The following is a 24,411-nucleotide window of genomic DNA, read 5'->3' on the forward strand; positions in this document are numbered from 1 at the left end:
GCTTGCTTCCTTCTCCCTCGAATGAGGCCGGAGACGGGAGAGCTAGGCATACATCTGGATCTGGCCATTGGGCAAGCAGAGGCTCTCCTCCTGCCCGGGTCCTTTTCCCTAGTCCGAGGGGCCTGACTAGCACGTCATTCCCTCTTCATTCCTCCTACCCTACTCGGACGGAGCTGGGAAGAAGAGAGGGGGAGAAGGCAAGAAAAGAGAAGGGGTGGGTGGGGAAGAGAGGATGGGTCGGAGGGGGCGGGGAAAACGCCCTGACGGGAGCGGGGCGGGAGGCGTTAGGAGTTTTCTCAGGTTTTAGGCTCCTCTCACCTCACCTCTCTTGACTCTTCCACCGGCCGCATGGGGGTCACTGGTTATTCAGTGGACACCATGGGAGTCCGGTCTAACTCCGGCTTCTACCTGAGCCGCAAGCTGGTTACTTTCTTGGTGATCATGATAAGTGCGCTCCTGCTGATAGTGGCTGTGCTCGGTTCCTTTTATGCCCGCTGCGGTCACACCTCCCCGCAGCCGCCGGAGAAGCCCGGGACCGCACCGCAGGTCCACCAGCAGCAAATCCAGGAAGAGAGTCATGCGGCTCAAACTAGCGCCACCAGAGCCCCCGAAACCTGGCCTGGAACCAAGCCACCCATCTGGTCCTGGAACCACCTGAGCCAGGCCACTCCTGGGCCCCTGGACCACTGGAAACTGCCCACCTCTGGGCCCCGGGACTACATTAGCCGGCCCACCTCCGAGCCCCAGGACCACACAACCCCGGCCACTTTGGAGCCTCGGGACAACTTGACCCTGTCCACGTCCGGGCCCCAGCTCTATCCTACTAATGAGCCCTGGCGCTATCCGCGTCTGCCCTCTGACTTGGTGCCGCTGCACTACGACCTGGAGCTCTGGCCTGGCCTGCGACCCGACCGTATTGAGGAGACTTCGACGCTCTTCAGCGGAAGACTCAACATCACTGTGCTCTGCGTCTCCCCGACCCCTAGAGTGCTGCTCCACAGCCTCCGCCTAAGTTACAAGAGCGTCGAGGTGCTAGGCCCCTTGCCCGAGGGCCTCCAGGAGGACGAGGAGCAGCGGCCGGTGGGCCAGGTAGCAGTGAACAGAGTGTGGGAGGTCCAGGAGATGGAGTACGTGGTGCTGGAGCTGATGGAAACCTTGCAGCCCGGCCGGCACTACGTGCTGCAGTTCAACTACTCGGGCTTGGTGAACCAGGAGAAGGATGGGCTCTTCGTGAATTTATATTCTGATCAGAAAGAGCGCAGGTAAGGGAGAGGGGTGTTCATCTCTCCTCATCCTCCGAGTCTTTTCACCGTTCTCCCGAGTTCTTTTCTATGGCCGCTTTGTTTTCTCCTTTCCCACCTTTCTCCACTTTCGCCCCCAAAGAATTCCCCTTCCCGTCTCCCCATCCAAAGTATTCAGTATTAGAGGACCACTGCCGTCTGGTCCCTTCTTCTTTCACCAGTCTTTCTTTCCCTGTCCCCAACTCCAATGGATGAAGTTCCTATTTCCAAGAACGTCCAAATCCAGAAAGATTGTCCTCTCATCTCTCCTCATCCCCTCGAACAGGATCATCACTTTCTCACCTTTGAAAGATCTGACTTCATTCCTCCCATTTCCCAAAACGAGGCAGTTTGTCTTCCCTCACTCCATACTTCCTGACTAAAGCGGTCCTTTAGACTGTGGTGCTCAACCAGTGCAGTGGTAGATAGTGAGTTTCTCCCTTTCAGCAAAATCAATTTCCCTTCCTGAGGTTCCATCTCAGTCGAATCTATTCCCTTTCCCTTCAGCTTCTTCATTCTACTCTTCTTAGGGCACAGGTCTCTGAAACCTTGCAGATTGTCTTAATAGCTTTTCAGCGCCGACTAGTCATCCAAGGGCATCCAGCTATTACTTCTTTCATCCCATAGTGCCCTTTACCTCCTTTCCTATAGAAGTCAGGAATAGAGGAGACAATGAGAATTTCTCTTAGAAATGGAAAGTGGCAGCTAGATTACTGACTTGAGTTTTTACACTCATGAATATAAAGCAGCCTTCCTTTGAATACCGTTTGAGAAGCAACTCAATTATGGCATCTTCTAACAATTTGGCAGAGAGAAGCTTACTCATTCCTGTCTTGATTTTTCTGAGTCTTCTGACTGCATTAATTTTACAAAGCTTTTGGGAATACAATTTATATATATAAGATGGGAAATAAATATTATTTTTCCCTTTCACACAGGCCCTCTAACTCCCTTACTCACTAGTTTAGCTTTTGTGGTCAACAAAATGGCATGTACTTTGCCCTTTATTATTAAAGAAAGTGTTCTCAGATGTCTTTTATGGAAAAGAAAACAACATATACTGAATTTCTTCTATCTCCTACACTTCTATTCTCTAAACTTAAGAAATTTCTAAGTAAATCTGGTCTTTTGCTTTGATGGGTTCACAAGTCATATCTTTTTGCTTTTATAGTATGTCTTATATTTGCCTTCAGCACTGTATGGATGTTTTCAAATTGTTTTGCACAAGTTTCTGCATCTAAATGAATTGTTGAAGGATTTATGAGCATCAAGCTCCTTTGAAAGTTATAGTTAGTGTAGAATAGAACCTTTTGTAGAGGTAAAAAGGCTTTCTTTTCACACTTAATTTCTATCACTTCTTTCTATCACTCATTTTTTTTACATTGCCTTCATTCACTCGCCTATCTTAGAATCTGAAGTTTTGAACCAGAAAGGACCTTTCAGATCCTCTGTTTTAGAAATGAAGAAACCAAGACTCAGAAAAGTAAATCTATACATCTAGTGAGTGACAGAAAAGGGTATAGGTCTCTCAGATCAGGTTCTCTGACTCCAAATTTAGTACTCATTCCATTATAACACCTTCTTTCAGGAAACTCAGGTTCTGAGATTCACTTCCTGTATATAGCTTACTTCATATATAATTTTCTTCATATTATCTTTGCTAAGATTATAAACTCTTAGAAAATAGGAACTGTCTTTTGCCTCTTTTTATCTTTAGCACTTAGCACAGTGCCTGGTACTTAGCGCTGTTTATTCATTGATTGTCTGGAGAAGGTGAAGGGACTTGTCCAATTAAATGTCTAAGCATAGACTCCACTCCTGTTCCCATTCCCTCATTGAAAATTCAGTAGGCATTCCATTGTATTTATCTTCTTATTTCTTTTTAAAAAACTCTTACTTTCTGCCTTAGAATCAATACTATACATTGGTTCCAAGGCAGAAGAGTGGTCAGGGCTAGTCAATGGGGACCAAGTGACTTGCCCAGAGTCACACATCTAGGAAGGGTCTGAGGTCAGATTTGAACCTAGGACCTCCTGTCTCTAGGCATGGCTCTCAATCCACTAAGCTCCCCAGCTGCCTCCTTATCTTATTTCAATTTTGTGTAGCCTAAAAATATTGTACAATATGAAAAATACTCAGTATTACATTTTTAAGTTTCAAGTATGCTACTTATCACTTGTGAGGCTTAAAGTCGGTCACTTCATTTCTTCAATGATTCAGTTTCCTCACATCTAAGACAAAAAGCTTTGACTAAAGTTCCTTCTTGTTGCAAACTTTGTAATTCAAGGAGTATATTTGCAGAATTTAGGTCTCTAAGAGAACAAACTCATAATAAATCTTAGTACAGATCACATATTTAGAATCAGATGATACTTTTTCATTTTATCTACTCTAGTTTCCTCATTTTATCAATGGGGAAATGGAAACCCAGAGATTGAGTGACTGAGTGACCTTGGCAGGTTGTAATTGAGAGAGCTAGAATCTGATCCCAAGTCTTCTGGCTTCAAAACCAGATTTCTTAGTAGCTACCTATCTACTCTTTCAAAGCTCTGCTAATACTGGAAGTGATATTAACAAAGTATTATTGCCAAGGTTTGAAAAAACTCCATTAAACACTGCATATGCACAGTATCCTTAGTAACTACATCTTTTAAATTTTCAGGTGGTGTTCATTTACTTAATTTATTAAAGGCTAAGTACTCACCCAACAGTCATCAAAAGCAGCTCTCTGAAATCTGACTTCTATCTTTGCCACTCCAAGGTCCCTAATAATCTCAGTAGTATTTGACACTGCCTAACACCTCCTTCTGGATATTCTCTCTTCCCAGGGTTTTGATGATGTTCCCCTATTGTTCATTTCCTGTCTTTTTCCCTCTTTTTTACAGGTTCACTAATCTCATCCATGCCCTGCCCCCTATAGACCTCTCTCTCTCTCTCTCTCTCTCTCTCTCTCTCTCTCTCTCTCTCTCTCTCTCTCTCTCTCTCTCATTCTCTCTCAGACACACACATCATTCTCTCTTTTTCTCTCATTCTCTCTTTCCTCTTGATAATCATCAGTTTCTTTGGATTCTATGTATTATATGCAGATGAATTTAAAATCTATATATCTAGACCTCATCTTTCCCTTTTTGCTGGACAGCTCCACTAATGTTCCTTCAATATCTCAAACTCAACAGGTCAAATGCAAATTTCTCTTCTTCTATAAACCCAATCTTCTATGTTTCTATTGTTCTTCCAATCTCCCACCTTAAAGATTTAAGGAGTCATCTTCAACTCTTCATTCTCCTTAATCATCACTTTTTCCCATCTTTGAGTTGTTAAATCTTGGTGGTTCTGTCTCTTCTCAGCTTTATCCCCCTCTCTTTTACTCGTATCACAGCCACACTAAATTGCGGGGTGGGGAGAGGAAGTATATTATAGCAGAAAGAATATTGTCTTTGACAGTCAAAAGTCCTCAGTTCAAATATTACCTGTGACATTAGACAACTTTACTTCCTTGAGTCTCACTTTCTTCATCTGTAAAATGAGCTGCTTGGATCAGATGGCCTCTGAGGTTCATTCCAGTCTTAAATCTATGCTCTATGACCCTATAATCCAAGTTCATGTACTATGATCCTCATCACATCTTGCAAAAGCTTCTTAATTGTCTCCTTCCTCACCCAATCCATCTTCACAGGCCTCAAGTTACAACTCCTAAAGCACAGGTGTGACCAAGTCATTCTCTTCCTCAAGGAAGGAACTTCAGTGTAGAAATGTTCTAGGTATCACATCAAATTTCTCTGTTCTGGTATTTTTGTCTTAAACTATCTTTAGTATTTATTTTATATTAAATTAATCTAGTTTTGAATCTAAAGTAATAGAAATATAGTTTTATGCTATTGAATAACTACAAAGTTTTTTGACAATAAGCAAGACACTATCCATGGTATACTCAAAAAGAATGCAAAGATAGATGTTAGCATCTCCACCAGCAATTCAATTTCTACTGATTCCTAAAAATTCCTCTAAAAATCCTAAAAATGCATACCAGCATATAAAGTAATATGACTTTTTACAGAAATATAGGCTAAGACTTGTGGGTAATAGCCACCAGGTAGAACAATTTTATATTCAAGAGGGCAGAGACTTTTCTTTGCAAATGCATTCTAGCTGTTTCTCAATACCTGTTCCTCTTTCCTTCTACGTGTAGGGGGCAGACTAGCCAGTCTGAATTAATTAATTTAAAATTTTGTGAAGTCATTTAAGAAGCTGCCTTCAGGGGGCAGCTGGGTAGCTCAGTGGATTGAAAGTCAGGCCTAGAGACTGGAGGTCCCAGGTTCAAATCTGGTCTCAGATACTTCCCAGCTGTGTGACCCTGGGCAAGTCACTTAACCCCCATTGCCTAGTCCTTACCACTCTTCTGCCTTGGAGCCAATACACAGTATTGATTCCAAGACAGAAGGTGAGGGTTAAAAAAAAAAAGCTACTTTCAATCAACTAGCTTTATTATAAATATCTGTTATGTACCAGGCAGTGTGTTGTGTGGTAGGTGTTAGGGATACAAAGAATGGAAAATATTCCTACTCACAAAGAGTTTAAGAGATGTTGAATAGAAGGTGATTTGGGAGGAAAGACTAGCATTTGAAAGAATCAAGAGAGGCTTTAAGAAGAATTTGGTGTCTGAGCTGCGTCGTGAAGGAAGAGAGGGATTCTTTAAGGCAGGAGAGCTGTTAGGGAAGAAGGTTAATGCCCACAAATGTGCTGAGATGGAAGATGAAATGAATTGTAAGAGAAAAAAAGAGTTGGCCAGTTTGGTTTTCTTCTTCCTTAGAGACATAGCTAGAGGTCAGCCAATACATTAAAAAAAAACAAACCAAACTTTACTTTCTATCTTAGAATTCATACTAAGTATCTATTCTAAGACAAAAGAACATTAAGGACTAGGCTATGGGAATTAAGTGACTTGTGTAAGGTCACACAGCTAGAAATGTATAAGGTCATATTTGAACCCAGGTTCTCCTGACTCCAGGACTAACACTCTAACCACTGAGCTACAAGCTGCCTCCCAATGAAAACATCTTTAATTCTGTTTAGTAAGTCTTTTTGCCATACTCAACTGGTGCCTTACAGATTCCTCAGTTAACTGCCAAGACCTTTTTTCTTAATCTTTCCTTCTCACCAAAGAGTAATGCCCCAACTCTCTTTCCTAGGAGTGTACATGCATTCCTTTCCCTATCATACCTCTGCCATGTATCACCCAGTGAATAGAGAGCTAGACCTGGAGTGAGGAAGACTCATCTTCCTGAATTCAAATCTGGTCTCAGACACTTACTTGCCACACTTTCCTTATCTGTCAAATGAGCTAAAGAAGGAAATGGTGGATCACTTCAGTATCTTTGCTAAGAAAATCCCAAATGGGGTCTCGAAGAGTTGACTGTGAAACACTGAAATGATTGTTATTATTATTATTAGCCTCATATTATTATTATTATTAAATTAAATAATTTTAAATTAAAATTTAAAAATTTAAATACATTAAAAAATTAAAAAATAAAATATCATTATCATCAAATAATTATATAATTATTCATTATTATACAATATTATATAATATTATTATTAGTATATATTTATTATTTTTATTATTATAAATATTAGCCTCAGTGTAGCCTATAACCACTAGAGGGAGAATGATGGAGCTGCTGAATTTGGTCCTGCATCCAGCCAGGGTAAGCAAAATTCATCCACTCCATACTCTTAAAGGGATTGAATAGTTTCCTACTAGTGCTGGTCTTTGAAAGTCTAAGACCCAATCACAGAAAAAGAGACTAAATAGGTGTTAAACCTTAAAAATATGATCACATCAGGGCATACTTTAGTGAGGCACAGAAATTTATTGGGTAAATTAGAAAGGGTGCAACATGTTAGAAGCAATGATAAACCATACCCATTGTGAGTAGCAAGCCTCCTGGAGCTGGAATAATGAAAGTGTAGGCAAAGGCTACCCTTTAAAGTACTACCCTCTCTCAGGTAAACCTGCAACCTCTCCTTGTTTTAAACGTTTATTTTACTTTATTTTTTTGAATTAATTTATTTAGTCAATTTAGAACATTATTCCTTGGTTACAATAATCACATTATTTCTCTCCCTCCCCTCCACCCAACCTTCCCTCAGTCAAGGCGCAATTTCTTTGGGTATTACTTGTGTCCTTGATCAGAACCTATTTCCATGTTGTTGACGTTTGCACTAGGATGATCATTCAGAGTCTGTATCACCAATCATATCCCCTCAACCCATGTAATCAAGCAGTTGTTTTTCTTCTGTGTTTCTACTCCCACAGTTCTTCCTCTGAATGTGGATAGTGTTCTTTCTTATAGATCCCTCAGGGTTGTTATGGATCACTGCATTGCTGCTAATAGAGAAGTCCACTACATTCAATTGTGCCACAGTGTATCAGTCTCTGTGTACAACATTCTCCTGGTTCTGCTCCTCTCACTCTGCATCAATTCCTGGAGGTCGTTCCAGTTCACATGGAATCCCTCCAGTTATTATTCCTTTGAGCACAATAGTATTCCATCACCAACATATACCACAATGTGTTCAGCCATTCCCCAATTGAAGGGGATCCCCTCATTTTTCCATTTTTTGCCACCACAAAGAGCACAGCTGTAACATTTATTTTATAAACAGCATTAACTATAAACCTTTTAGACTCAATATACTTACAAGAAATGCAGTTGAGAAGAAAGTGTTGAGGGAAGCAGAGAAATAGATAGATCTAACCCTAACATGTTTTTCCAGAGCGTTGTATCTGACTGGGGTCTTAGATATAAAAAAAGATTAGAGGTTTTTTTGATACAGCTTTCTAGAGGAGAACAGGAATGTTCATGCTAGGAAATCTATCTAGGAAAGAGTCAGTAAAAGGGGTGGGAAGAGTGCAGAATAAGAGCAGTTAGACAATCCTGCCTACAGCATTTTCCCACTATTATACTAATGACAACAGCTTAAGAAAATTATGATTCTTCTCTTTGGAAATGAGAAAAATGTAGAAAGTTATATTAAAATATGAAATTAGTAAGAGTATAAATACAATGAATGTGGATTTAGAATAACTGGATCACAGAATGTCAGAAATGGAGGAAGAAACATCTGAGATAATAAAGTTGAACCCTCTCATTTTACATATTAGAAAATTGATGCCAAAAAGTGATGATTCCAAGGACACACAATCTGTGTCAGAACTTCTTTTGATGCTTTTAAGATTTTATTCTGACCAACTAATTTAGATATCTTCTTAGAGGGAATCTGGATAATATTAGAAATAAATTAAAAAAAGACATTTTCTTCATTCTTAGACTCAATACTGTGTATTGGTTTCAAGGCAGAAGAAGAACAGTAAGGGCTAGACAGTGGAGGTTTAGTGATTTGTTCAGTATCACCTATCAAGGAAATGTTTGAGGCCATATTTGAACCCAGGACCTTCCGTCTTTAGGCTTCGCTCTTATGACACTGATCCACCCACCTACCTGCTATTAGAAATAAATTTTGAACCATCCAAAAGAAGATGAATGAACTCATGTTTTAGTACTCCTATTATCAAACTGTAGCGTGGTGGTAATCACTGCTTTATCTATCTATCTATCTATCTATCTATCTATCTATCTATCTATCTATCTATCTATATATATCTATATCTATATAGCAGTGGTATCACTGCTATATCACTATATAATCATGCTTTATATGGTGCTTTGAAATTTGCAGAATACTTTCCATCGATTCTTTCATTTGAGCCTCTTAGCAATGAAATTCTAGATGAAGGTCTGGTCAAATGACTTGTCCATTGGCACAAAGAGAGTAAAGTCTGTTGTGGGACCTGAAGCCAACTCTTCATGACTATGAGGGCAACAACTCTATCCAATATGCCAGATTTCCTCGTAGTAGAGTCTACCATATACATTTTAAGGCAACTAGAGGCCTTAAAGAGGAGAGAGCACTACACTTCGAGTCAAGTTGCCTCAACACTTGGTATATTATGCATAAGTCATTTGACTTCAATTTCCATTGTAAAATGAGGACAATCGCATCTACCTCCCAGCACGATTTTCAGGATAAAATACGTGTAAAAAACTTTTCAAACCTTTAGAAAAGCTAAATAAATATTAGCTATTAGCATGCTTGGACTATTATTCTCTGAGACGATTTTGTTCAACAAAGGCTCGGGTCCGAAATCTTTTGAAAACAAATGCTAACGAACTCATCACTGGAGTGAACCATCCAGCTCTATTAAGCATCTTGATCTTGGAAGCTGGTGTGGGAATTTTTGTTTGACAATTCACTGAAAAGTCTCATTTTTCTCTTTTGCCAACAATGTTGTTTAAAGATGGCTAAACGAGATCTCTAGACGGCTGAGTCCATAAAATCTTTGGACTCCCATACCTTAATCTGTACTCATTTTCGTGTGGCGGGAGAATGGTCTCCAAGGGCTTCTTGATGTTGGATCGGATACTCTCTAAGATTCTTTTCAGCTCTCTCAGTTTGTGATTCTGTGATTTTCTGGCTTCCATAGCAGGGAGGGAGACCATAATGAGAGAACTTGGCTATGGAGCACTAAACTGGGGGGAGAGAACTCTTTCTGCATTAAGTTCTCCAGAATTTCATAGGCCTGAGATCTGGAAGAGACCTCAGAGATTACTGATTGGAATCTAGATCGTGTCTCATTTTATAGAAAAGGAGACAAAGTTCTCTATAGAGGCGAAATGAGTTGATAGCCTCTTAGCCTTATATTCACTTGTTTCTTGTAGTAGTTCAGCCATTTTAGTGTTACTCTTTGTGAACTCATTTGTTTTGTTTTTGGCAAAGACAATGCAGTGGTTTGCCATTTCCTTCTCTCACTCATTTTACAGATGAAGAAACTAAGGCAAACAAGAATATGTGACTTGCTCAGGATCACACAGCTAAAAGATGTCTGAGGCCAGATTTTATGTGAGTCATAAAACAGGACATACATAAAAGTTATGATTTTTTTACGTGGCTTAATACAATATGAGCTTCTTAAGAGTCTTGTAAATTTTAATAACTTTAAAATCTTAAACTTGTCTAACTGAACTTGAACTAAAACTTTTGGAACATCCTGCATAGGGACAGGTAGGTGGCTCAGAGGAGATGGGAGGTCCTGGGTTCAGCTCTGACCTCAAACACTTCCTAGCTGTTTGGCCCTGGGCAAGTCATTTAACCTGCATGGCTTAGTCCTTACTGCTCTTCTGCCTTGTGACCAATTCTTAGTATATATTCTAAGACTAAAGGTTAAAAATTAAAAAAAAGAAAGAGAAGCTTCTGCATGTACTGCCAATACAAAAAAGCACATAAGATAGCGCCTATCTTTTAGGATTTGGCAGCTAGGTGGTGCAGTGGATAGAGGATTGGGCTTGGAATCCAGAACATTTGAGTTTAAATTGTTCCTCAGACACTAGCTGTGTGATTGACTAAGTTACTTACTTCCATTTGTCTGAAATCAGAAAGTAGGCTAGAAGAATAGATAAACATAGGGAGAGGGCAGCTTCTTAAGATATAAATCCAGCAGAAGAGAATGATTACAAAAAAACTACAGGCAAAACCTCATAGAAAAAGTCTTGGGTAAAAACTCAACGAAAATTCCTAGAAGAGATGAAACAAATTTTTTTTTTTAACTTTTAAACATTATTTTATTTGTTCATTTTCAAGCATTATTCCTTGGAAACAAAGATCATTTTCTTTTCCTCCCCCACTCTCGCCACCTCTCCCATAGCCGACGAGCAATTCCACTGGGTATCACATGTGTCCTTGATTCGAACCCATCGAAACAAAATTTTTAAAGGATTCAATTTAAAAAAATAAATTAAATGCGGGTTCTTGAGCAAAACACTGGAAAATTACGTGTAGCAATTATTAATTACATTCACTGTGTAAGACCTTTATAGTTCCTTTGTTTCTTCCTTAGGTTTTGTTTATAGGAACATTAAAATGTTTGGAATGATTAGCCTTGAGATGAGTCTGCATAGATGAGTGTCTTAACAGGTCAAGGATTATTTCTCTCTTCCATATTCCCAGCTGAAAAATGAGAAACATACTTGGATTTTCAATAGCACTTAAGATTTTATAGACGCTTCCACCCAGATTATCCAATTTGATGCTCTCTATAATCCTAGATGTTCTTAATCCCAGTTTTACAGATACGGAGATTTAGGCTCTGAGAGATTTCGTGACTTGCCCAAAGACACAAGGCTATTAAATGGCAGACCTGAGGCTGGTCAAAGACTTCTGACTCTCAAGTCACTGCTCTTTCCACTCTGCGAAGGCCACTTCCACAATAAAGAGAAACAATCTCATGATGATGATAGCTGATACTGCCTTAGAGTATTAAGTTTTACAAAATCTTTGCATCCATTCTTTCCTTTCATCCTTCTAACAAACCCTTCAAGGTAGCTACTCTGGCTATTCTGATCTCCATTTATGGATAAGGAAACTGAAGCTCAGAGAAGTGAAATAATTTGCAGAGGTTGCACAACTTATTAAGTGTCCATTTGAACCTAGATTTCTCCTGATTCCAAGATAGCAAAAGATAAACATTTCCCACTACTATGTTTCGATGCAGGGCTCTGATTTCTTCCCAAATGGAACCAACATATGCCAGGACTGTTTTCCCCAGTTTTGATGAACCAGCAATGAAGGCAACCTTCAGTATCACACTTGTTCACCATCCTGTTTATGTGGCTATTTCCAACATGCCAGTCATAGGTAAGGACTATTTCTTTATCATTGTAGGTTTCACGATCATTTCTCTAGGGACGATATGTTTCTAATAGTTCACCATGCTATTCTCCAGAGATACTGGTTTAGGGGCACCACTAGACAAACTTTCCTCAATGAAATTGAAGATGAATTCATGTATACTGGCATGAAATGGTGGGTGGGTTAGCATATGAGTGTTGTAAAATAACTCATTGGTGAAATTCAGTTATTCCTTCCAGTTAGCAGAAATCCAACCGATGGATCTAGAAAATGGAGATGACTATGTGGGCACGTGTCCCTTAGCACAGTCTTCACTGATGTCATGGATGTGGTCAGAGTTTAATTCTCTGTTTACTTGAAGCTAAGAAAAGATAGACAGTGCTCCCATACTCCTTTTCACCTTGGAATGGGTTTTGGTTTTGGGCTTAACGAGAGGCCTTAAATTTCTACCAAGCAGCTGAGTCACAACAACAGCAGAATCATGACTTATTTATATCCTTTGGCCACTGGTGACTATTTCAAACACCATTAGAAATGACTAATCTGGTACCCAGCAGAGTTGTATGTGTATCTATCAGAGGATCATAGATCTAGAGTAAGTTTGAACCTCAGAACCTCTAGTTCAATCCCTTGATTTTATAGTTTCCTGAAATCCAAAGAAGTTACATGACTTACCCAGACTTACAAAGAGAGGAGGTATTAGAGAGGCTCTGATCCAGAAAATGACTGCAGAATCAGCTCTCATTTCACCATACAATGCTACTTTCTGATGTTTAGTTTTTATTGGTCTATGAGTAACATCTGTGAACCCACATTGGTGAGGGGTGAGTAAGAAAACTCAATAAACCATGGGGAGAATCTGAGAAGTAGTCAGGTAAATATTGGCTTGGGAAGGTGAGAAAGAAGAAATTTCACTCATGGCTGAGATACTTTATGATTTGTGTTGTCAGCGTGCTAAAATAAATTATTTTCTTTAGGGAAATCTGAAAGAGAAGATATAGATGGAAGCAAATGGACGGTCACGAGATTTGAAACTACTCCCCTAATGTCCACATATCTAACTGCATTTGCTGTGTGTGATTATAATTTTGTCAATGGAACTGAAAGAGGCAAGGAGGTAAATGTGTTTCTCAAAATATAGAAACAGTACATACTGATTGTAGATATATCAAGCCATTCTTGGTGCTCAGGGCAACCAACAAACCCTATGACTATTCTTTCCCTTTCCTTCCTTTCTCTTCCCTTTTCTTCCTTTCTATCTTAGATTCTATCCACAATTCCTTTCCCTTTCTTTCTATCTTAGAATTAACACTAAGTTGTAAGGGCTGGGCAATTGGGATTTAGTGACTTGCCCAGGGTCCTACAGCTAGGAAGTATCAGAGGCCAGATTTGAACCCAAGATTTCCCATCTCCAGGCCTAGCCCCCTCTACCACTGAGCCACTTGACTACCTGGATCTATTTCTATTACTCTCCTCCCCTTGTATACTTATATGTATACTTCTGATCATGTGTAGAATCCTGGGTTGGTCTTTCTCTTTGACTTGTAGGGCCAGGAAAAGATTAAAGACAATAAACATTTACCACCCACCCCTCAACTTTGGGTCAACAGAGACAACAGTATAAACTGTTGCATTGTACTCACTACACGTGTCAACCACACACTGGACAAAGATGTATTGACTGATGCACTGAACTAAAACCAGCAAATGCTACTCTAAAGCAGAGGGATAAAACCCAAAGTGTCAGACACGGGCCAGCAAAATTCCAAAGTGTCTCCGGAACCAATTAAAATGTAATTGGGAAATGTTTACCAAAGTAAATACTAGTACAAAGCAATATGGATAATGTTCTTTTGAGCTTTTCTAAGCCAACATGCTGCCTTTTTTCATTTCTATTTGAGTTTGACATCACTTCCTTAAAGGCTTATGCTTGTGTCTTCAGTGCTTAGGACAGTATCTGGGAGATACTAAACAGTTAATAAATGCTTGCTCATTGATTGATGTTAATGTCTCCATAAAACCTACTTTTCAACCAAGGGATGGCTCATTATCCTTATATCCTTTCTATCGACTAAGGCACTTTTGAAACTTACCAACTAGAACCTTATAAGAGGATTCAAGTGACTTGCACTAGAAATACAATTATGATTTTAGAGTCTAATTAGTTGTAAATGCCCCATGGGGCAGGACTGGGACCAGAGTTCCCTAGGTAAGGGCGAGGGAAAATAGTGGGAGGAAAACAAAGGTTGAAGGGCCTCGCCTGTAGGTAAGGGTGAGCGGGGAAGATAAGAATCAAAAGGCAGCAGTGTAAGGTTGGAAGGGTCTCACTGCTGGTGGTGAATGAGTACAAGTTTATTGCAAGCTAGTTACGCTTTTAAAGATACAGATCACATAAAGTGAAAGCAATCCTCTGATAAAAGTCCTTTTATCAGGGAAAGTGCAACAAGAATTGCAGATATGGCACCTGGGGCAGGATAATGGTTCCAGGAATTGGGATAAGATAATGATTCTATGCACCATCTGAGTTCATGGAATGGTCAGCTTATAACATGTATTGATATGTTAAGGACAAAGAAGGTGGAGGGGAGGGCATTTGAACCTGTTCTTTCTCATACAGATTGTGAGATCTCAACCTCTGATGAGGGCACTCAGATCTTTATCTTAGATGGACCCAGAGTTATCAACCTCTGACAATTAGTCTAATTGATTAGAGTCTAATGGTAGTGCTATCAAGGACTTGTGTTTAATTCTTGTGTAGGGGAATGTTTTGGAAGGAGGAATTGTAGGTATTCTAGCTTCCCTAGCTTCCAATGAGTTGTGTGACCCAAGACAAGTCACTTAACCTCCCATTTTTTAGCCCTTATCACTTTTCTATCTTGGAACCAATACATAGTATTGATTCCAAAATGGAAGGTAAACATTAAAAAAAAAAGAGGTCTCAGTTGCTGAGATGACCTAAAAGAATCAGGAAATGAGTATGATTATGACAAGTCTAATATGGCTATGGGTCAGCAAGAGGGCTCTAAGGCAAGATATGGCAAGCATGAAAAATGACCTGCCCAAGTAGGACTTCCAATTGGTCAACATTGGTAAAAAGAAAGAGTGGTTAAGAGGCTAGGGTCACCAAAGACAAACATCATCTATGTCACACTTTGCCGAGAACCAGTCTTTAATCTAGGAATCGATTTTTTTGTCTTAAAAACCCTTACCTTCCATCTGAGGCCACTGTTGGAGGCCATATTTGAACCCAGGACCTCCTGTCTCTAGGCCTGGCTCTCAATCCACTGAGCTACCCCTAGAAATCAATTTTCTAAAAGAGACTAATACAATAATAATATAAAGATACCTTCCTCCGAAAATAAGAGAAAACCTGGTAGAGTGTATAAATAATTGAACTCAGAACTGAGAAGAATCCAGGTTCAGGTCATGACTTTGATCCATGCATGATCTTTTGACCTTGGACAAATGACTTGACCTCTCAGTGCTTTAGGCAGCTCTTTAAAGTTTGTAGTTGCAGATAAGATGTCATTGGGAGAAGAAATGTTCTTGTTTTAGAATTTTCTATAATAATGAAACCACAGGTATATCTCTATTCCTTAATCACTTTTTTCTGACATGGAAAGTTAAATTATTTGAGGGTTTATATATATATGAATCTATTTTATGCGTCTATTTAATTATTTTACCTTTTTCCTTAAGAAAGGGAGAAATCTGCTCATAAAGAATGACCTTTTCTCAAAGTATCATCAAAGAAAACAGACTGTCACATTCAATCCAAACAGATCATTTGTCTTAATTTCTGCTTTTGTTTTTGTTTTTCAGGTACGAATTTGGGCTCAGAAAGATTCAATTGCTAATGGACATGCAGACTATGCCTTGACTATTGCAGGGCCTATCTTCTCACTTATGGAAGATTTATTAAATAGCAGTTATCCTCTTCCAAAAATGGGTAAGAGAATCTTTCTGTTCTAAGTTGCTTTTTCAGGACTGATGCACATTTTGTCAAGAATCAAGTGGCAGCATCATGGGATGGTGGCTCATTGCCACAATTTCCCACCTATTTCAGAGATGACTCCCACAGAACTCCAACCCTCAACTTCTCAGAGTCTTCAGAAAATAGTTCCATCATAGGGACTGTGTGTAATTGTGAGAAACACCATAGTTTAGTGGGAAGAGCCCTGCAGAGGGAGTGAGATGCCCTGGGTTTTGCTCTTGTCTCACTAACTATGTGGCCTTGAGCAAGTCATTTTATGGGCTTATATGGGTCTCAGTTTCCTTGTCAGTAAAATTAACTTGGACTTGATGATCTCTAGAGGTTGAAAACTCTATGTCCTCTGCTCTTTATTGTCAATCAGTCCATCAATGAGTAAACATTTATTGAGTACCTATGATTTACCAGGCACTGTGCTAAATGCTGGAGTTACAAAGAAAGGCAAGAGACAATTTCTGCTCTCAAGGAGCTCACAGATTAATGGGGAGGCAACCTACAAGACAACAAAACAAACAAGCAAAATATGGATAGGATAACTTGGAGTTAATCGATGGAGAGAAGGCATTAGCATTAAGAAACCAGGAAAAATTTTCTATAGAAGATGCAATTTTTACTGTGACTAAAGTAAAGCAGGAAGTCTAGGAGGTAGAGATGAGTTGGCCTATTATGGCTTCATATTCTTGTTTTCTATAAATACTTATTCCTTAGTACCTTTTCTCATATTCTTAATTCGACAGTCTGACCTATTCCTTCCCTCCCTCATTCTATTGACTTTCCCTCCCACCGTGTTTTTCATGGTGCTTAGGGTAGCTGCCAATGTTTCTTTGGGTAGTGTGTAGAAAGTAACATCTAACATGACCACTCATTTTATAGATAAGGAAACCAATGCTTAGAGAAATGTAAGAGAGAAAGTCAGATCCAGCATGGAAAAGAGCAACCCATCACCAACAGTTACACCTGGCAGTTGGAAGGTATTGGGGGTGGGACAGCCATCTTGAGCACAGAATCCTGAGCAAGCATATACAGTGATTCAAACTGACCTCTTTGTTCCTGTATAGAGAAGCTTGTATAGAGAACTAAATAAGGGATGGACATAGAAAGAACAAAGATGTCCCAGACGATAATGTGGATGACTCTGGTGTTAGCCATATTGGCACACTGGTATTACTCCATATTTGGAACAATTAACCACTATGTTTAATGATGTTATAGGGGCAGCTGCAAATATCATGAAGTATTGGGATCAGATCACAATTGAAATATCAACATTATGGCCAACCTTCCCTGCTGTGTATGGTACTGTGGTCATGATCTGGCAATTTTACAACACTATCAGGAGGGGACTGAAAATAATCTTAGGCAGAGACATCAACAACTTAGACAATAGACTTAACAAGATGTTCTCACAAATGGCAGCCATTACTGACATGTACCAGGACTTCACAGTGTTAAAATTAAATCGTGGTTGAACTCAAATATATTATTAGGTGGTTGCCAGGTATTTAATTCTAAATCCCAAAGTGAATTACTAAAGTAAATAGAATTTATTGTAGTTTATTTATAGTATTTACAATAGAAGGAAGATATTAAGGAATGAGAGAGAGAGAGAGAGAGAGAGAGAGAGAGAGAGAGAGAGAGAGAGAGAGAGAGAGAGAGAGAGAGAGAACTCTGGCTTCTTCTGATACCAGTTAGAATTTCTAAGCCCCATCCAGGGGAAGAGAGTCTCAAGAAGTTGGGCCTTACCTGGAGGCTTCATGCCTCCAGAAAGCTGGGGTCACTAAGTCAGCTTTTCATTCACCAACGGTAACAGTCTAAAAGAAGTCTGAATGTTAGTCTTCCACTTGATCCTCTGAGTCAGTGTCCAAAATCTCTGAGTGATTGTCCATCTTCCCTTCAGCTCCGAGTGACTGATCCTTCACTTCAAGCCTGGGTGATTGACTGTCTTTGGTCTTTTTTTTTCTCTCTATTTAAAGACCTTTTCCTCTTGCGTCACCTCCTCTAAATTTTCATGTCTTCCAATCACAGCAGACACTTTTCTCTAGGACTGACCATTATTTAGTTCTTACCTTCTTTGGTTAGATTTTCTCCAGAACTGTCCATTCTTTAGTTAGATTTTATATTTTTGGGTTACTTAAATCTTCTTTTGTTAAGTTCACCTTTTGTAGTTACTTAACACCTTTATGTGGTTAATTCACCTTTTGTAGTTACTTAATAACTTTTTGTAGTTAAAATCTAAAAATAGATTGTAGCTTATAATTCTAGCTTCACTATAAAGGAAGAGCTAAGTACCTTCGTTGTTACAATCAAGAGATTACAATTTTATCTTCACAATAAAGAAAGAACTAAGTATATTTATTGTTACAATCTGGAGATAGCTAAATCCAATCTTCACAACAGTCAAGATGGAGAAACTGGGGAAGGGGAAGGAGCTTGTGACAGAGACTACTACTACCACTGATAATGACATTGACAAAGACAAAGACAAGGACTCTGAGACAGCAACAACAACAATAGCTCTGACCGTAGGAATTTGCACTGAAAAAATAATGGCAGACAAGCAAACAAGCACAGAACCAGTGCAACCTGAGGGCACAGCAGAGGCATAGAAAATCATGCCTCTTAGGGACTATGCAAAATTCACACAAGATTGAGGAGTTTTGCACAGGACTTAGAAACTCTGAAAAAGAGAATTCCTAGATTCTGCTCTGAGCCTTATAAGTGTCTAAGTGAACTGAAAAGAGCATTCAAATTATATGAGCCTAGCTTTGAGGATGTGGAGATTTTACTTTATGAACTGTTTAGCCCCCAGGAACAAGCCCAATTCCCAAGGAAGACCAGGGAAGATAAAAATTTAAAGAGCCGGTCAGATTTTCATGAGGATGTGGAATTTTCCCATCCACAGAACCTCACTTATCTTAGAAAAGCATTTGAGGACCTCTTAGAGGCAATAAGGCAATTGCCTCTTAGAGGCAATAAAGTCATTCTGCATTTGCTCAAATGCATAGAGAAAATTTGAGAGACTGAGGCAGGAATAAAAAGAACATCCTTCTGTCTATCTCGACAGATTAATGGAAAATGTGGAAGCAATTTTAGGATGCCCATAAGAAAGCCAGGAAGCCATCCCACACATTAAGAGGCAATTCCTGAAAAGATGCACAGCAACACTCAGAAATTTCTTTAAGAATTTTTGCCCACAATATGAATTGCTGTCAATTCAAGACTTAATAGACTCAGCAACGCATCTGCATGATACACACACAGAGCAGCAAAAAGAAAAGGAGGAACTAAAACAGAAATGAGAAGAAACAAAAGAAAATCTAAGGCAAAAAGAAATAGAGGAGGTCAAGAACCTGACAACCATTAGAATCTTCCCACAACAAAGACCCCAACACCAACCTAGAGGGCAAGGGGACACTAGGAAATGCTTTCTGTGCTAAAAAGTTGGACACATTTAGATTCTGTCCAATGAAAGCGTGCTATGAACAGGGTAACAACAGAGGCTCACAATTCCAGAACCGGTCATACAGTCAATATAAGGGGTATAGGAATAGTAACAGAGAACATACTACAATGAAAGCAAGCCCAAATGCTGTGATCATCGCCAATTAAAGGAACAAGCTGCCCCCAATCTAAAGACAATGCAATGTATGATCAGTGAAGGCACAAAACCCAAGTATTCAGCTGTACTGTCTAAAACTGCATGAAGCCAGAAGGAAGCTATATTTAATGCCCAGAGAGTGCAGAGATGGGGAAAGGGGCAAGGAAGAAACACAGAAGAGATGAGGAGAAACTGCCAGATCACCTCACTTCTGATTGGGAGCTCTCCTGGAGAGGTTGGTCTGAGAGAAAACCTCTGAGACTGAAGACCTTTCTGAGCATTGACCACCTCTCAGTGAACCCAAACGCCCTTGGATCCAGCTGAAGATAAAGGAGTGGATGGGACTTGGTTAGAAAGCCATTCATCCAAAGAAGAATTCTCTCTATTCCCTAAGATTGTCCTTTGAACTTCAAGCCACAATTGGGTTAGATAGAAGGAAGGACAAATCTCCCAACTGACCAAGGAGGATCAGGCAGATAGCCCGGACCCTCATGATTTGGGGAAGGGGTCAGTTGTTAGCTCAGAGGGATTTCCCATTTTCCCCTTTCCTTACCCAACAACCCCACTCTCCCTGTCTAATGTGCCTCTTAGAATAAGAGTTATTCTTCTTAGATCAAGTCTGCCTGCCTCATAACATCAAGGAGGGGAAGAAGGTTTTCTTTCCTTCCCAACATTCTACAAACCTCATCTTCTTCCTCCAGGTTGCCTTGGCCATGCTTCTCTCTTCAGTGAGCCCCAATTCCCTGGTCATTTCCTGGGCAATGTTTTTCTCCGCCTCCCAGGATACTTTCTTGCAACTTGTTTAATGCTGACTACAGCATCCTCAGCTCTGTGTACACATCCCGTGTTAAGCAAGAATAAGCAAGAACCAACAAGAGCTAAATCTGGCCCGTCACCTGTTTTTGTTATTTATAGTAAAAAAACAAAACCATTTTAGCCTGTGAACAATACTGAAAAGAAGTTGCTCGTCAGAATTTGCCGAATCCTGCTGAAATAATGTTTTTATTGCTCCGGATACTGCTTGAATGGACTATGTTGATGTCCTAAAACTGCCCAGGATGGCATGTAAATTGGTACAAGAATTACAGATCTCCAAAGAAAAATGGCGAGATGCCTTCATGAAGAGAAGGGAGGCGAGATTCCACTTGTTTCCATTTCAGCCTTTCCCTTGGTTTACGCTGCTAAATGGCACCAACACCAAGCCACGGGGGTACCACATGCCAGCAAGCTATTATGGTAGAAAGAGAAACAGATCAAGACAAGACAAAATTGAAAAAGGACCAGAAAGTATTAGCAATACCAAAGTATTGCACACCTGCTGTGTCGATATAGGATGATATACAGGTGCTGACAGAGGTACAAAAGAAAGACCTTTCTCCTTGTCACACAAAGATCTTGTAAATCAGTTTAAGGAGAAAACATATATATTCCTTTTTTAAGATCCCTTACTATCGGTTTTAGAAGCAATACTTATAATGTTTCCAAGGAAGAAGAATGGTAAGGGCTAGGCAATGGGGGTGAAGTGACTTGCCTAGGGTCACATGGCTAGGAAGTGTCTGAGGCCAGATTTGAACCCAGGACCTCCCATCTCTAGGCCTAGCTCTCAATCCACTGAGGCATCCTACTGCTCCCCTAAAAAACATAAATATTTCTGAGTGAAAAAAAGAAATACCTAAGTAAGCTCATGATAATGGGATGCAAACAGTATACATTGTTAAGGGGAATGAAAGTCAAAGGAATGACAGTCAAAGAGCCTTGTTGGAAAAGGAAAGGGTTCAAGTCCTATTTTTGAAAAATGTTATCTTTATTGTCATATTGGTTGTCGTTGTAAGAGCAAACTCATACATAACCAAAATAAAATCATAAATATAAACCAGTCATTTAAAAAAATAAAACTCTTACTATTTGTCTTAGCATCAATATTAAAAATTGATCCCAAGGCAGAAGAGTGGTAAGGGCTAGGCAAAGGGAATTTAGTGACTTGCCCAGGGTCACACAGCTGGCAGGTGTCTGAGATCAAATTTGAACTCAAGATCTCCCCTCTCCAGACCTGCCTCTATCTACCAAGCCACCCGGCTGCCCCTCAATTAGTATTGAAGAAAGCAATGAATATAAACGGATGGAGGGGAGAGAACAGGGGAATTGCAAGTAGGAAGAATGGCAGGATCAAAGATGCAAAAGTGGCAATAGTGCCCGTGGATAAAATGGGGAATGGTCTTGCTGGTGGAGAGGGGCTGAAGATGGAGCAGGAGGGAAGGACAACTGAGAAAGGGCCTTAAAAGCAAAATTGAGGAGCTAAATTTGTTACATTAGGCAATGGGATGCATAGGGCAATGTTTCCCATCCTAATTGATTTGCATGGCACAATAGTAAACAAATAAGAAAATCATGTCTTGTTTCAGTAGGTAAAAACGAGTAACTAAATGAATGAAACAATAAATAATGAATATGAAATTCTTGCAATGTATATGCAAGGACAACATTTTGTATTCTTAACGAGGCTTTGGTTTGTTTTTTCCTTCCATGTAAACCCACGTAGATCTCATTGGGCTGCCCTTTTTTAACAACCAAGCCATGGAAAATTGGGGACTTATTGTGTTTGATGATTATATGCTGTTAGAAAAAAAGAATGACTACCCAGAGAGAAAATTCTTCATTTTGAGCACTGTTGCCCATGAAATCGCACATCAGGTATGTGGTAAAATTCTTTTGAAACATTTAATCTGAAAGTATTCTAAAGCTGCTTTAGAAAAAAAAATGTCATCGTACAACAGTTAAAGAAGCTGGAGTCTGATCAATACTTTTATCAGTGCTGGATAAAATTGGTATTTGAAAGTGAATAAGGCGATTGACAGTTGAATGAATAGATTTATTTTATCAATTTCCAACTGACCCCAAAAATTTTCAATAAGGACACATTATTTCAGCAGAGTCAGAAAAAGTATCCATGGTTTTTGGTTTGTTTTTTAAACTCCATTTCTATAGGAAAGCACATTCAGGATAGCTTCTGACCTGAATCGAATTACAAATAATCATCAGCAATAGTATAAACTTTTACTCTTTGGAAAATGGATGGAGGGCCACAAATTCATAAATATCCATGAAGAAAGCAAAAATTAATTTAGCCCTTGAGGTTCTGAAAGAGTAGATGAGCAAGAAGCTTGTCATTGGGTCCTTTTTCCTTATGGAGGTTTTAGAAGTTTCGCTGCTTATTTTTTGGCACATCCCCATGACCTTTGCTCATACGGTACTAAGAGCAGTTTTTCAGTGACTCTCTTCCCAGCTATGAACTTGATCCCCCTCCTAAGAAGGCATGAAGGTATGAAAAGTGATGTGTGGCCGAAGCGACAGTTGACACCGTGGCAACATGAAATCTAATCAATAACCCCAAATTGTCATTTGCGTTACAGTCATCGATGTTGTTATGGAACTCACACTGCCAGATTACAGCTCTTTTGGAAAACTGCTAATTATTTTCTTCTTGTACTCAACAAAGGAAATTGTTGAGTACATGAAGAAAATAATTATAGGAGAGCCCTTAATACATTTTTTGAGTCTTTATTTTCTGTCTTAGTATCAGTTCTAAGGCAGAAGAACAGCAAAGGCTAGGCATTCAGGGTTAAGTGACTTGCCCAAGGTCACATAGTTTTAAGTGTCTGAGGTCAAATTTGAACCCAAGTCTTCCTGGGTCCAGGTCTGGTATTTTATCCACTGTGCTGTCCCTTGCCTGCAAATTATAGATGAGTTGTTGATATTCACCAGTGGAAAGAATCTTCCTATCAAAAGAACTCTATACCTAGGAAATCACAAATTTAGACAAAAAAAAAAGAAAAGTATAAAAAAAAGAGGAGGGTATTGAGGAAGGTGTACTTTAAGAATCTTTTATTTAAGACTGATTGTTTAAAAATAGACAAATCATTGGATTTGCTTTTTTAAATGTTCAAATCTCAAGGGAGTCTTAGCATCAACTAAGAGGAAGTTACTCTTGATTGGCATCCCTAAGACATATTGAAAACATAGTGGGGCTTACGGGGCATTTTTAGTCTTCCTAGATACCAATTTTAGTGAATGTAAGAAAAGAAAAAGAGACGTGAATATGAATGAAATGTAAAAAGTGTTTTTCTTTGCCCTCATATTGGCAGTGGTTTGGAAACTTAGTTACTGCGAAGTGGTGGAATGATATTTGGCTTAATGAAGGATTTGCAACTTATTTTGAGTTGGAACTGTCTAAACGCCTTGACCCTCAAATAATGAAAGTAAGTATTCAGTTCATTTCTGAATATTGGATGGAGTCATAGATCTATACGTTTATTAAAATCTTGAACTACTTTCACCGTAGCTGTATTATTTAGGCATTGATATGAGTAGCCAAGTTTATAAACCAAAGTTTATGAAGTATTTTGAAAATATTATCTCAGAAATAACCTCACAGTAACCTGGGAAGGTAGGTGCTATTATTATCTTCATTTTACAAATGAAGAAACTGAGGCATACAAAGATTAGGAGATTTTCCCAGGATCGCATAACTCCTAAATAGCTGTGGCCAAATCTGAACATGGGTCGTCACTATTCTCTCCATTGGGCCACCTGGATGCTTCAGTATTGCTTCTGACACATGCTAACTGTGTGACCCTAACTAAATCACTTAATCTCTCATGGCTTCCAAGCCACTCTAAGTGGCAGAAAAAGTCCCACCCTATAGAGACTCCCCCCCAATGGGAATTCTCATTCCCAATTAAGTCATGGATTCTTAAAAAAACAACAACACAAAAAACCCCAAATATTTTTGGCGT

General features: G+C 39.4%; 1 protein-coding gene across 1 annotated transcript in view; it reads left to right on the top strand.

Moving 5' to 3' along the window:
• The first annotated feature begins 284 nt into the window (after nucleotides 1–284).
• The window catches only part of LVRN (laeverin), a 51,729-nt gene continuing 27,602 nt past the window's right edge, over nucleotides 285–24,411 (top strand). Inside the window, exons 1-6 of the mRNA XM_007497854.3 lie at nucleotides 285–1,262; nucleotides 11,893–12,035; nucleotides 13,007–13,146; nucleotides 15,852–15,978; nucleotides 22,158–22,309; nucleotides 23,761–23,874. Of these exons, the coding sequence (XP_007497916.2) occupies nucleotides 349–1,262; nucleotides 11,893–12,035; nucleotides 13,007–13,146; nucleotides 15,852–15,978; nucleotides 22,158–22,309; nucleotides 23,761–23,874 (1,590 nt within the window). The 5' untranslated portion in view covers nucleotides 285–348. The remainder of the gene's footprint in view (nucleotides 1,263–11,892; nucleotides 12,036–13,006; nucleotides 13,147–15,851; nucleotides 15,979–22,157; nucleotides 22,310–23,760; nucleotides 23,875–24,411) is intronic.

This window comes from Monodelphis domestica, chromosome 7 (assembly GCF_027887165.1).
Source record: "Monodelphis domestica isolate mMonDom1 chromosome 7, mMonDom1.pri, whole genome shotgun sequence".
Taxonomy (NCBI): domain Eukaryota; kingdom Metazoa; phylum Chordata; class Mammalia; order Didelphimorphia; family Didelphidae; genus Monodelphis; species Monodelphis domestica.